This window comes from Vanessa atalanta, chromosome 16 (genome assembly GCF_905147765.1).
Source record: "Vanessa atalanta chromosome 16, ilVanAtal1.2, whole genome shotgun sequence".
NCBI lineage: Eukaryota > Metazoa > Arthropoda > Insecta > Lepidoptera > Nymphalidae > Vanessa > Vanessa atalanta.
The window spans coordinates 5,755,893-5,771,476 of NC_061886.1; the positions used below are offsets into that span (position 1 = coordinate 5,755,893).

At 30.6% G+C, this 15,584-nt stretch overlaps 1 protein-coding gene across 1 annotated transcript; it reads right to left on the reverse strand.

Annotated features, from left to right (window-relative positions):
• Window positions 1-13,708: 13,708 nt before the first annotated feature.
• LOC125069883 lies at window positions 13,709-15,338 on the reverse strand. Its single transcript, XM_047679485.1, has 2 exons — window positions 15,058-15,338; window positions 13,709-14,052 (listed from the first exon to the last, which is right to left on the reverse strand). Exons 1-2 carry the CDS (start codon window positions 15,253-15,255, stop codon window positions 13,912-13,914), a joined length of 339 nt encoding a protein of 112 aa, XP_047535441.1. The 5' UTR covers window positions 15,256-15,338; the 3' UTR covers window positions 13,709-13,911.
• Between the last annotated feature and the right edge of the window lie 246 nt (window positions 15,339-15,584).

The following is a 15,584-nucleotide window of genomic DNA, read 5'->3' on the forward strand; positions in this document are numbered from 1 at the left end:
ATAGGTACCGTATAACCACCGCCGTCACCGTTAGTTTGTCTTAGAGGTTCTATGTGCATTTGTTTTTGTATTTTAATTCTACAACAGACCATAATTTTTTTTATATATATTTATATTTTACTAGTAAAGCCCGTGAATGTCCCATAGCTGGGCTATGACATTCTCTCGCTTTAAGTAAAAGGTTTAGAGCTTATTCCAACATAAGTTGCTACAATGCGCGTTTGTGGATATACGTATGACGTGGCAGATTTTCATACGCCATTGGATTCATGGCGATATTTTCCTTCATCGCCGATCACGACATGCTTTATTTGTTTTTATAATTCATCAATTATAAACACAAATTAAGAATAAAAAATTAGTGATGCTTGTCTGGGCATACTACCGCAATCGTCGGTTAAGATGGCCGAGTTCTAGCCACTGGGACATAACATCAGTAAAATGGGTAGTATTTTTTTTATTTGTGAAACTAAAAGTTCAGCTTTTAAATTAACGTCATATGAACGCAATAAAAATAAAACACTATACAAGCTTATTTTATTTTAAAAGTTTTTTAACATCGCTATTAAAATAATACTACTTTTGGTATTTTTAAATGCCAAGTTGTTTTTCACATACGACTACATACCCTTATAATAAAACAATATTATTGTACATATAGTAAAAATGATAAATATGAAACAGAGCGAATATCATCGTAGAAGCATCTGTCGATAGCATCTTTGATCTACCGGCTATAAGATTAATGCAATAAGATACAAGGCTATTTGTTCAGTATTTTATGTGACGAAGTATGCTCGAGTGTATTGCGGCCATCCTGAAATTTGAGACGCGGATATTTCACGAAAGCAAAGCCATGGGGAATAGCTGCGCAATAGTATTATAGGTCCTTACATATGAAATTGGCGTTTTGTACGGGAGGAATATAAAGTCATTTTATTTTGTAAAGTTTCAATATAATATTATAAGCTAAGCTTCTTTAAAATCGGACAAACAATTTTTTTTTGCTGCTACCCGAATCGTATAAAAGAGCGGTAACAGATGTTTGTAGGGACATTTCCTTGTCGACAGTCCGAGAGGTCGGATCGCTGGTCACGTGAGCCCTTTAATTACTCTTTTGTTTACGTTTATTTCTATTATCGAATTGCTGTGTGTTTTTGTTAAAGTGTTGATTGACATTTTGTTTCCTTAAATAAATTGTAAGAAATAGAAATACAGAGTGTTTGTCATATTTGTTATTTTTTTTATCTTTAACCACTTCTGATCCTTACAATATATTAAACAATTGAAATGTAGTAAAATAATATAGAAGGTATATTAAATGTTGTCATGGAATGTGATTCTAATTTATTTTAAATGGAAAAACTATTAAATGTTAAATTTTATAATCATTACATAGTATAAAACAAAGTCGCTTACCGCTGTCTGTCCCTATGTATGCTTAGATCTTTAAAATTACATAACGGATTTTGATGCGGTTTTTTTTTAATAGATATATAGATTCAAGAGGAAGGTTTATATGTATAACATATGCACAATATAGTAGATAAACACTAATCATTTTAGAGGTTTTTGAAGTGATGTATTATATTATAAATAAACAAAATTTTTGCGCTTACATTGCAAACGCTGGCAGAACCCTGAAGGAGATAGATCAAAATAATGTACTACAGTATTGTACCCTTTAAAAAGGTCTTCAAAACTGTCCGCGATGGTATATCTCTATCTCTTAGAGATAACTCACAACAAACATTTTTTATCCTTTACTTTTTAGGAGAAATAATGGCTTTTTTGGAAGCTTTTTTAAGCAATACAGCAATAAGCCTTATCCAATTAAGTACCTAAAATACATTTCACATTTAATATAGATCAATAAGGCCCTTTATAGCATGTAATTTAAATGAATATTTTCGAAGATATTACAGATTAAAAACGCAGGGATATTGTCTAATCTAACTGAAAACCTGTGAATGTTGTAAGACATTCTGTAGTATATTTAGTATCAGCATTGCACCCGTGCGAAGCCGGGGCGGGTCGCTAGTATATTATATTTCTTTGAATTTGTACAATTGAAATATCAACTAAACTTATTATACCTACTTGAAAAAATTAAGATAGATCGCTAAAAAATACTTTGTTACTGTATTCCGGTTTCAATAGAGAATAAACATAATCATTGCTTACGTTAAAATTATATCTTGTTTATTAATAGCTTAAGCCGAAATTTGACCCAGTCTTATGGGACGGTAGTTGCTCATAATAAATCGGTTATGGTCATTTTGAGGAGCTCCGGCCGTAAATGTGCAGAAAAATAAAGAGGATTCTTGATTACATAACATACATAAGCAGCCCGTAAATGTCCCACTGCTGGGATAAAGGCCTCCTCTCCCTTTGAGGAGAAGGTTTGGAGCATATTCCACCACGCTGCTCCAATGCGGGTTGGCGGAATACACATGTGGCTGAATTTCGTTGAAGTTAGACACATGCAGGTTTCCTCACGATGTTTTCCTTCACCGCCGAGCACGAGATGAATTATAAACACAAATTAAGCACATGAAATTTCAGTGGTGCCTGCCTGGGTTTGAACCCGAAATCATCGGTTAAGATGCACGCGTTCTAACCACTGGGCCATCTCGATTCTTGATTGCAATTTACTTAATTGTTACAATTTAACAAAGAATTGATTTTAGGGAACGGAAAAAGTTACTGGCCTTATACAACGGCTGTCTGTATAAGAAAAAAATGAAAAACGTAAACAAAATTAAAGTAAATCGCTACCGACAAACTCAAATTCTAACTGAACTAATGTATACTATTTGAAATTAAAAAAAAAAAAACCTTTAAATAATTTTTCATCATTTTGGCGCCAAATCTAAATGAAATCAAAACAAAACCTGTCATAGTTTCCGATATTCCTATAAAAACTTTTGAACAAACGCGAAGTTTCGCGAGAGACCCAGTATTTTTTAATACTTAATGCTATTACCAAATTGGATTTCTTTCAACTTTGAAATATGTGTTATGATTTACAATGTGTGTGTAATATGTGATAATGGCGTGAAAATGGCGTGCAATTGTAACAAGTATGGGCTGCTGATGATGAGGATTATGATGATAAATTAATTTTTATTATTTCGTTTATACATATGTGATAATGTGATATTGCACGGTGAGATAAATAAAAGAACATTTGCCAAGATAATTTTTAAATTAAAAAAAAAAAAAATGTTTTTGATGTGATATTGTAGGTTGTCCAACTGAAAATAAAAATTATATTAAATAAAATTACGTAACCCATTTTCTAGTCTGCCTTCGTGAGATAATTATAAAGACTTAGGTACAATCCTTTTAGTCTAGAATACAAAACTCATCCCCTAAGCTACTATATACAAACTGTAAGTGCCTTTATTTAGTTAACTTGATATATAATAATGTTTTTGTTTCTTCAAATATATCGCAGCGGGAGTCGTGTTCTACTTAACTTGCGTTTTAGACTAAGTGTTGTTCAGTCTCGATATTTTGTACTTTTATAAGTAACTTTCGTCTTAAATCAAAGTGGTTTTATAACTTGGACAACAATGTCAACGGAGCGAAAAGTAGGATAAGTCGAGATTATAGGTTCGTAGTGTGTTGCGTTGGGGAATAACAGTGTATATACTTATATTTATGTAAAAAAGTATTTGACATGTTTAATCTCAGTATGTATAATACAATTCACAAGCGATTTTAATTATTAATTACTAGGAAATGGGTATTCGCTTTTATTGCTTCACTATAATGCTTCGCGCGCTCCAATTGACTTTTTATATCTTTGATTATAATCTGAGTTTTAGGCAATATTATAGTTTGTACCATGTGTTTGTATGCCGAACTGATAATTGGCAAATACATACAAGTGAGATAAGTAGATTATCCACGAGCCCAGGAAATTTACAGGCTGTATATGTTACGTAGTAAAATGTAGATTATTATTGGTCTTTGCTTGAGGTGACAAAGTTTTAGTGGCAAAATATTTATACATGCAATTATAGTAATATTCTTTGGTATATTGTGATAAACAAAATACTAAACTCATCACCTACTCTGTCTACTCTATACAAATTAAATATAGCACAAGTGAATCTTATTGATAAATTCAAGATCAAACTCCGGCACCATTGAATTTTCATGAACTACTTCTGAGGCGAAGGAAGACATCGTGAGGAAATCTGCATAATTATGCCGGATGTAACTTGGGTTGAATTAGCGTAGTGGAATAAGCTCCAAATCTTATCTTCAAAAGGAGAATTTAGCCCATCAGTGGGTTATACAGTTACCTTATAAATAAGCAACTTTTCATTATTGGTATTAAATGTAGAGTAATAAAATACATTCACATTACAATTGATTAAATAGGCTTTAACTAAACAATGACTTTCCAATAACGATAGTCGTTTAATCTCGCTCGATGGTATGCGTGGGATCGTGTGTCGATGGTTAATAATTGTATCGATATGTCCATGTTGATTAATGTTTAAAAATTGCTTAAATGATTACGTCATACTAAAATAAAAAAAATTAAGCTTTTTTTTTGCAACATCAAACGTACTCTAAAATTGATTTACATTTACATTGCTGTTTTGACTTGTGTAAGTGATATCTTAATATATATGTATACACGATACAAGTGGTAAGCTTTATAGCATACGTAATCGGACGGGCAAATCCACCTTATGGTAAGTAAAACAATAAACCATTCCTTAGATCGCCAATGCGCCACTAACATTGGAAAAAATGTTATGTCCCTTTTGCTTGTAGTTACTCTAACCCACTCTTTAGGTGTTAAATATCAACATCAACAAGAAAAACGATGCGCACATAATTATTAATGTATTCCTATACGATACAACCGCACACATATAAACACAAATCACACGTCTAGAAGATTTATCTTTGCGAACTTTAACTTTGATTTATATCTAAACAAACCACGATTAAGCAAATACATATTGATCAATTGCTACGCTAAATCAAATAATTATTAGAAATAAACGTTCCTAGTTTACGCATAAACACAACTTTGTATTGCTGTTTGACGATAGAAGGTATGATGAGTAAGTGGTGCCCAGATGGACTTGTGCAAAGCCACCAACAAGTAAAAACAGAATATACAAGTAACATTAGTTAATACTTATTATTATAAGTACATATACATGTGAAGTGAACCTCGATATTTAAAATAAAGGGTCGAAATATTCCATTGTTTAGCCATTAAATGTTAAGAATGCGTAGATCTATCACATGAATTCATTATAGTTGGGTATATATTTAGATTGACATGAAACTACTACTACTAAGTTAACAAAAAACAACGTATGGAATAATAGGATAATATTTTTTGTGATTGACTTTGTTTTTGACTTTTCGGGGAATTGTCTATAAAACGAGTGGTACTAATCTGTTTAATTTAAATAGTTCATATTTATTTAATCTTTATTGATAGCAACGAAGCAGGAGGATCCTTTTTTATTAACTTAGATTTTTATAAAAGAAACTACGTGCCTATAACCAGTGTAAGAGGTAAGCAAAAAATATACAGCCAATATAAAGCTAAATATTGATACGTCACATCGAGTGCATGTAAAACAAATAAAACAAGGGACAACACTGTCACTTTCACGACAATGGTAGTGGTGACCAGTGTTTACGCAGGAAACGTACGAGAAAGGAGGTAGTCCGATATGGACACTTCTAATGCCGTCACCGTCTACCCGCAAACTTCTCGTGAACAAGACATTCGTATATAATGTCGAAATAACGAACTCCATCAAATAAAAATAAAAAACATGGTAAATATCCCGTTTTAAATACTTGTTGTAATAAAAAAAACAACGTTAATTTAAAATCTTTACCATCTTTACCATTTATTAAAAAGTTTACATCAAGTAAATTGTCATAAAGGTGTTGTCATAAAGATCTATTAGGTGATAAAAATAATCCTAAAATTAATCTAGCTAATAATTTATCTGGCACGTCACTTAAATTTTAATTAACACCGGTTAATTGACCTTTAAATTCACTAAATAAAGCTACATTGCTTGTTTATAAACTAAAATTGATGTAGGCGGTAACTAATGAGAAATGAATTAAATCGATGAATTGTAATTATAAAATTAAATCTATACCTTATAATATTATAACTATAGTATTCTATATAATCTATTACTAATATATTAAAAGACACGATAAAATAATCGATATAAGAAAAATATCAAGGACTTAAAATATATACTTGCATCATGTAGAAAAGTCATACAAAAAAAAAATTGCCGTCGCAGTTGATAAATTCTAATTTCAAAAAGTATTAAAAATATATTTGCTCCAGTTTAATATTTAGTGTTTTGTTTGTACTTAAATCATTTTGGACTTATTACTAAATTGATAGGCGCAAATTGAAGCCGGTATACTCTGTTCACGAAGTAGATTCGATCTATTCAAATCATCATAATATAATATCATAATAAATGAGACGCAAGGGATTTCGTATATAAATGATTTATATGAAACATTCGGATTTCGGAGTCTGATGATGTAAGGATGGGAAAATATTATAGAATCTATAAGATAAGTTTGCCTATATTTTATTCTATTAATAACAATTAATATATAATGTGATATAAAATATAGAATACTTACAATGATTATTCTTTTTTTATAATAATAAATTCAATTGTATAATAATTATTTATTAATATTATATTGTTTATAAGAACCTCACTTTCTCATATTGTATTAATTATATTTATTACTTTGAAAGTTTAATGAAAGTAAGATAATTCATTACGTAGTTGGTTTCCTTTATGTTTCACGAGGAAAATATAAATAAATAAACTCGTTTAAAAGTGTAAATGGTTTTATATAAGTGTCACTGGTGCTGCATGAATCAACAAGGCCTAACCGGCTAAGCTGCCCAATGCAGAAAGATATTCATATTTTAATGGGACGGCTGTCTGTTAAACCGGAGAGAGATTAAACAGAGGCCTTTTCAGCGTTATATTTATTTGTACGTGTCTTTTCAAATTTTAATTTAATCAATGTCCGGTAAAAAACCTTCAAACTCCGGTATTTGAACCGGTCTTGAAGATCTGAGTTATGAAATCAACTCCATTCAACAGGCAATGATTTTTAATAATTTTTCAGTAACTCAATTTTAACATTATTATATCAGTAACTGTATCAAAATCCTTTAAAATATCTCGTTGGTAACCCAATACTATTCAATTAATTTGAAACAGTAGTAAGCGTACTTTGACACAATATTAATTAAATTAAAAAAAAAAAAAGAATGTTCAATACAAATTGAGCGTGTACGAAAAAATTCAAAACAATTAATATAAAAAGTGTTTATAAGTAATGGACCGAATCAGGCAGTACCAGTTACAGTACAAGGTATTTCTAGAATATGAAAAAAAATAAAACGGGTAATAACATCGAAATATTCCGAATAAAGTTTTTATATTTCTAATAGAGAGAAATGTACCGTAAATAATGTTTAACGTAATCATTTCGACGATATTGTAAAGGATCAATGACACTTTTACGATTAAGACTTATTTAATAGCGAATAAAAATACGCTGGTTATTATGGAACAAAATTTGATTCTCAGCGATAATAGGTGTAGAATGAAAGAGATTCAGGCGATATTAATTTGCCTTTGGCTAGTAAATAAAATAATTTTAAAATTAATATTTCATACTTAATGGGGCACAGTTTTCGTTTCTATAATAAAATTCCAAAGTTATTTATTATTTGGTCTAATAACAAAATTATTTGTTATTTAAAAAAAAGACTTTAATAAATAAGAAATATACTCAATGCTAGATTATATGAATGAGGAAAAAGTGTGCACTTCGTATTTGTTGATTTTCAAACAGGACATATAATTAATTGTACTTTCTTGACTAAACTCCATAATAAAAACGTATAATAGAAAATACTAAGATTCTTGCCGGTTCTTCTAACACATAAAAAATATTTAGTGATTTTGTTCAAAAAATATTCGGTTTTGTTCGTATTCTGTACGTTCACGCTTCATTCGTCTGATTGGCTTGTAGCTTTTATGGTTATTTTTGGTAATTGCGTAAAGGGATTTCTGGCATAGGGTCGATAACGTACTACAAGTGGTCGTGGTAAATATTTAAATATTTTTTCTAAAATAAATTTAAAATTTGTATTATAACAAATCTTTAGTATTAAATATTTTCTGCTAAAGGTTATCGAAGTTTTTATAAGCAGTAAATATAGTCATACATTCAACTTGTTTCACTATCATAACTTTAGAAGTTAGCGTAAAAATATCCAATTTCCTTTGAAAAAATATTCCTGTCCGCTAGTAAGAGTCGAGTACGAAGGATAAAGTTTCATTCGAAAAGTTATAAAAGTTGAAAACTAACTATATTTTCCGCGCAGAAGTCCTAAATGATGAAGAATGAAAGCAATCAACTTATTCTTATAAAAGTGCATTAGGTGCGAGGATAGTTAATGAATCGTTGTAATTGAATTGGAACCAAGGCGAGAGCTAATGGAAAGTTACTAAGTGCCGCTTGTGTTTTTAAAACAAGTCTGATGTTCTTTTATCAAACGTATATATTTTTTAATGATAATATACCTAAATAAATATGACAGGTAAATGTTATATTTTTCCTTGTTTTCGTTTACTGATACATAAGTAGTCATACGTGATCTGGTTTCCATGACGAACTAAAAATGACTTAACATTGTCTTTATTTGCAAAAGTATTCTGGTAGATCAGGCATGTATGGTAACGAAGTCAATCATTTGTACTAAAATTCTAACATGATTCGTAGAACAGGAATTTCATAGAAAACTTTACAAGAGTTAAATAAATATATAACAGCAACGTTCGTCCGGCCCGTCAATCAGAGTTTCAATTTATACTGAGTGCAAATAATTCGTTTTGCCGACTCCACTGAGAAACTGGTTGGATAATTCACATTTGAAAATCGAATATACCAATTTTTTGAAAATCTTTTCATATTTTGTTTATTTTTATTTTTTTGTTATTACTTTTAGGTAAAGTAACTTTCTAAAATAATTTACTTTCTCATATGTAGACGAGATAGACGAAAATGGAATGAATAATTAATTTGTTGCTTATGAACTTACTAATCTGACTTGATCCCTTACCGATTATTACTATATAATCGTGAACTGTGATGATCCAGTGGTTACAAGACGTTAATCTTAACCGACGATTTTGAGTTAATGCCTTGGTGGCAAAGCAAAGACCTTGGAATACATGTACTTAATTTGTACATATTTATAATTCTACTTTGTTACTGGATTTAAAAATATGAACAAATTAAGAAGATACTCCCTTGTAGATAGCCTTCTTGTCTAAAACGAGGGACCAAGGGGTGGTACATTAAAAGGCTGTTACGTTACTATACAGCCATTGGTTTTATATATGTCGCTGTTGTTATTGTAGTAATGTTTTTACAGAAAATCACCTCAACTTTATTTTAAACTTTTACAATGAAACCAACCTTTAAATGTTTTCCGGGCTGTTATTATCCAACAACAAATGAGTTACAAACATTTTATACCGTGTGCTCAAATAATAGGGTTATTACACAACATTGTATCAAACTAGCGATCGAGATAAAACCACATGACCGAACGTATGGTATCTTATACAGATATTACACGTATAATGAATCGAGTAATGGGTTCGCTTCATCAAGTTGTTTCATCATTTATATATGGAAGAAGATATTATAAAGGAGTACCTAATTTATAATTATTATATGGTTAATAAATACAACTATGGGCTTTGTGCTAGACCGTCTGGGTGCTTACTACCCAATCATCAGATATTCTACCGACAACAGTATTGTAGTGTGAGTGATTCAGTGTAACTATAGGCACAAGTGACATAACATTTTAGTTCCCAAGGTACCACCGGTAGTACCAGTAGGTGGCACAATGGCGATATTTCTTACAGCGTCTTTGTCTATAGGCTGTGGTGACCACTTACCATCAGGTCGCCCATTTAATCGTCCGCCGAGCTATATTATTAAAAATAAACAATTGTAACAGGTCCTCCTCTCCTTTTGAGGAGATCATTTTGAATCTTATTCTACCGAGCGATGTGGTGATGATCGATAGATATGTGTAAGATTTGTTTCCAACACACGTTCACAATGTTTGCCTTCATCACCATGTATGGAATAAATTATAAACATATGAAAACTCGGTGGTTCTTGGTGGTTTGAACCCGGAATCTATATATTTTAAAGCGAAATACCACTCACTGATTAATCACGAAATCTCTGAAACTGTAACACCTATCCACTTACACTTGAAATTTGGCAGGTTAGTTTGTACACATCCGCTAAGATTTTACGAAACTCCATCTCTAAGATGGTAAAACGGGGGTTGGAAGTTTGTGCTTTATAAATTTCGCGCAGGTAAAGCCGCAGGTTCAGTTAGTATTTATATAAGCTTAACGTGTTCTAGCCACTAGGCTTTGGCGTCATATATACATATATTAATTATTTTGAGAATATTTTGTTTCCTTTGTAACTATAACTAAACTAACATACCGAAATAAAATATAGTTATACTAGGTTAAATGTCAAGTCCACTGTATCTACTAAAACGTGTATAAATCCCTGTTACAAGTAAAGTTAGGAAAATGGAGGAGTAGGAGGTACCGCGTGGTTCACCCACGTTAAACGTTACTGCACCGCCTTCGTGAGTTTGTAGCGTGGTATTATAAAATCTTAACCTTTTAAAAATATATCATTCTTAAGCGTAATTAGCGTAAGTGTTGCATGGGCTGTCTAGCGATATAAATAGTCGCAGAATCGATTCTGACCATTTAGGCTATAGTCATTATCGTCCTAACTTCTAGCACTAGCATTAGCATTAGCTATTATTCTAATCGTTTAAAAAGGGGTTTTGCTACAATTCTTTTTTTTTTAATATTTCAAATAGTAAGTCCTGAGATTGATGAAAGATGCGATGAAAGAAAAAAACTCTTATGTTATTAATTATGAATACAGGTAAGAGAAAGAAAATTTAAGAATTCAAATAGAGCAGCCGGTAAAATGAATTATTCATTTTAACGCTAATTATTATACTATTAAATAAATACAGTAAGATTTATGAGTACAAAGTATAATTTAATAAAAAGAGCCTTAGATATAAGACCATAAGGGCTACAATACCAATAAAACAAATTTAACTGCTAGTAAGTTTTCACGATAGCTTTAAAAACCTACTTTGTATTATAGTTTTACCAAGTCACTGTAACAGAACTGGTCTGATGTTAGAAGCGGAATAGATAAACTATAATATAGTAATCGTAGATATATAATTTAATCATTTTCATAAAATTTGTTGTAATTATATGAATTTTAGAGAACTTTAGTGTTTATGAATATTTAAAAAGTATAATGTTACAAATTTAAATAAAGTCTGCCTCGTTAGTCTAGTGGCTGGATATAACAGATCGAAAGTTCGGGGTTCAAGCCTCAGGTAGGGTCGAAAAAATAATCATTGATAAGTTATTGGGGTTTTCGATCGAAAAACTCTCGGTAATATCCCCGAGTTTGAAAGTTCGAAGTGTGTACAAAGAAAAAGTTAATTATTATTTGCGGCTTCAAGATAACATTCGCTATGCTTTTGTCGAACTCAGAAGAGATGACTTCTTTGTTCTTTTTTATTAATTTTTAGAATAAATGAGAGGTGATAATAGTTCATCCAATGGGTATTTATTATATTATATTCAAAGAGTATCATCAGATTTAATTCTAAGTAAATATTTAAAGGAAAGAAGTTTAAGCAACGAAATAAAATTAATTAAATTAATTTGAATAAGACTAACTCCTCCAAGGATCAGCAGAAATGAGAAAAGTTTGTCCTGCCTTCAAGTCACAGGCCTTTTATTGACGCTGTCCTCAAATGTAAAAATAACAAGAGACTAAAACAAAATAACACTATCGTTTAATTCAATATATGCCAATCACATATACATATAATATCTCAATTTATTTCAATTGACACATGAGGCCATTATGAAATTTTATCTTAAAGTTGTGTTTTAATTCAAGCCATTTTGAAACAATTAATCAAAGTTAAGTCGTATAAATTACCTAAGTTATATTATGACGCAATTATATCGATACCAAAAGAATGTCTATATAATTACAAATTTATCCTTTCACGTAGAACAAATTAATCAATTGAATTAATAAGTACAAAAATAATCTTTGCGGTGTCAGAAACATTATTGAGAATTAAGAATATGTTATTAGTAATAAGACTATTTAGTTAGAAGTGTCCGCAGCTAGGTTTATTTATTACCTTCAGCTATCTTATAAATATGAGCCAGAATTTTAGATTAATCCATAATTTAATTTAAAAAAAAAACATGTTATTATTACTCAAATTATAGCATTTTTAAATTTAATAGACAACCTTTAAAATATGTTTTTAAAATGTTCATTCGGTTCGTTTAAAACGTTCCGAGCACGTACGACGTAGCGTATGTCCCTTGTGAAATATTTCGGACGAGATGCTAACACTGTGAATCCATTTAAACCTCATTTAACTCAAATGTGTAACAAAAGCTGGATATATTTAGGGTACAACTGGATTATTAATGGGCGAAACGATAAACAAACATTATAAAAAAATAAAACATTTCTCCTCTTTACATGCAAGAGAAATCTAACTAAAGTAAAAACCTTTATATTTGATAAGGAACTACTTGTAGAAACATTTTTTGTATCATCCAATAAGAGATATAAATGAACAAGTAATACAATAAGATTAAAAACAACCTCTTTACAAAGTTACACATACATACTTTTTATTGCAAATCATTAAAAAAAACTGGTTACAAATGTTAATGGGCTTAGAAAACACATGAATTCACACTTAACTTGTAACAAAAGCCTGTATTAGTGATCACTGCACCAGTTAGACACCCAAGTCCAAATATAAAAATGAAAAAAAAAGCATTTATGGAATATTTAAGCACCACAGCGTTAGTTAATAAAAAAGTACGCTGAATAATGTTAGTACATTATTGTAAACTGAATATTTATTACTTCTAGCACTTAACTGATTTATATTATGAGTCCGACAGTAGTTTACATGTTTTCACGTATAAATTCATTATCCCTGAGTGAGAGACTTAATAAGTCTCTTTGAGGTTGAATCGTCGAAAAAATATAAGACACGTGTAATGGGTCTTATTTTATTGACAGCAATTATTATAAATTTTTTTTTCTAAAGTTTACGCCTGAATGGAAATCATATTAGAATGATGTGTCACATGCAGATCTCTGTTGTCGTGGAGTCTAATATTATATTATATTTATATAATATTTATATTCATATACTGAAGTTCCATTATATATTGCTTGTTGGTCTAGTGTCAAGAGAGCAATAAGGAAATAAGTTTGGGACGCTGTGCTGGAATATTCTATTAAAGTAAGTACTCGCCGTATGAATGAAACAGACATAAATAATTCAAATTTAAAGCAGGTTAAACTTAAAGTCAGTAATAATGTATTCTGCAGATACTTTTCCAATGAACAAATTAAAATATATGGTATATTTTTTTTAATTTAACATCAAGTGTTTTACAAATTAAACGATTATTTATTTATCAATATTATAAAGCAAAAAATATTGTGATCTATAAAGAAAACCAATTTATTAGGAAAACTAAAGACTATGTAACAAAACATCTGACGAAGTCAATGGTATAAACAGCTGATTGTTGTTGTTATCTATATGCAATGATCTCATGGCTCGTATGACGTAGTTCGATCAAAAACAAACAAATATTATAATTGCTGTAATAATTTATTTCATGCTTTTAATGATGAAATGAATTAAACGTAAATATTGATGTCATAGTGAATTTCACGCCCGCGGTCGTTGCTCAGACGCAACGTGACGTAAGAGTACCCGATCCCGCCCGCAGTGACGTTGGCTGTCGCGCTAGAATTAGTCAGGTCGTATGCAAGAATACCCTGAAATAAAACAAGCATATAAATGAAAGATCTCATAAAATTTCTGATTCCAGAACTTCTTAGACACTTAAAGTACATATACATAAATACATTTTTAAATGAAGTAAATTTTTCTTTTGATTTAAATTTGATATATATATTTTTTTGTGATTAAAGATTCTTTAACGTGTATGTTTAGTATATTATTTTTATTATGCTGCACATTTCTACTATGCTACTATACGCTGTGTTTTTAACATTATGTTAAAATAATGGTAATAACCTATGTATTTATGCATAATTTCGTATCTTTGCTGTTGGCCCTTGAGGAGTTTCTTTTATGACATTATTAGGCAGTCGGGTATATGGGTTACGTGATGGTATCTCGTCACCATTGCCCAAAGACATTAATACCGTATGAAATGTTAATCATATCATACAAAACCCATGTGCCAACGACCTTGGGAACTGAGATGTTTTGTCTCTTTTGCCTGTAGTAATACTGGCATCAAACCGGAGCACAATAATAGTTAGTTTTGTTGTTGGTCGGTAGAATATGACAAGTAGCTGGCGCCTATTCAGCCGGGCTTGCACAAAGCCTTACCAAAGAATCAGAGAATCAAGTCATGCTTACATATAAACTTAAAATGCATTGACATAGACGCTTAATTAATAAAACATAACATTTCAATTAACATTAACTCTTCCTTTGAGGAGAAGGTCTTGGAGCTCATTCCTCCACGCTGCTCCAATGCGGATTGGTGGAATACACGTGTGGCAGAATTTAGTTGAAAGACACATGCAGGTTTCCTCACGATGTTTTCCTTCACCGCCGAGCACGAGATGAATTATAAGGAAAAATTAAGCACATGAAAATTTAGTGATGCTTGCCATGGTTTGAACCCAAAAACACTTCAATTTAATATAAGATAATAAGAGAAAGTGGTTCTAATACAATTGACAAGAGTTCATCTTAGCAAACTATCAAACAAAGATCTAAGTTGAATAATAATATAAAATATTTACCTGTATAGAACGCCAGTAGCTCGTAGCTGGGATGGCAAATGTAATATTTTCAACGCGTTTTCTTATATAATTCGGACTGAATCGTACATCTCTACGATGCACTTGTTGTCTGAACACGTTCGTGCCCATAAACGTATGCGAACACGCCACGATCACAATAGAAATTACTATTATAAAGAAAAATATAAATAACCTCATTTTGTTTTAAAGTAAAATAATTATATCGAAAGTGCTCCAGAATCTACGTTCGCTTCTTGAGTGTGGAAACCAAATGCAATCAAGGTTTTATGTATCTAAGATTATTATCAAGTACCGTTCGAGAATATTGTTAGCAGTATTAGTCATTAAAACTATTTACTATTCTAAAGTACTGATAACGATATTAGCGATAAAAACATTTAATATTTCATTTATTTCTTTATTTATTATAAAAATAAGTTTTTTATTCTTAATAAAAGCAAAAAAGTATTTTCTATTAAAATACATATTCTTCTGTCGTATTTTAATAATTAGTATGTTAAATTTTA

Excerpts from the sequence above, each read along its gene's own strand:
- LOC125069883 (XM_047679485.1), bottom strand. The coding sequence starts at position 15,255 with ATGAGGTTATTTATATTTTTCTTTATAATAGTAATTTCTATTGTGATC. Across the intron at positions 14,053-15,057 it reads GCTACTGGCGTTCTATACAG|GGTATTCTTGCATACGACCT; the intron begins GTAAATATTTTA and ends GTTTTATTTCAG.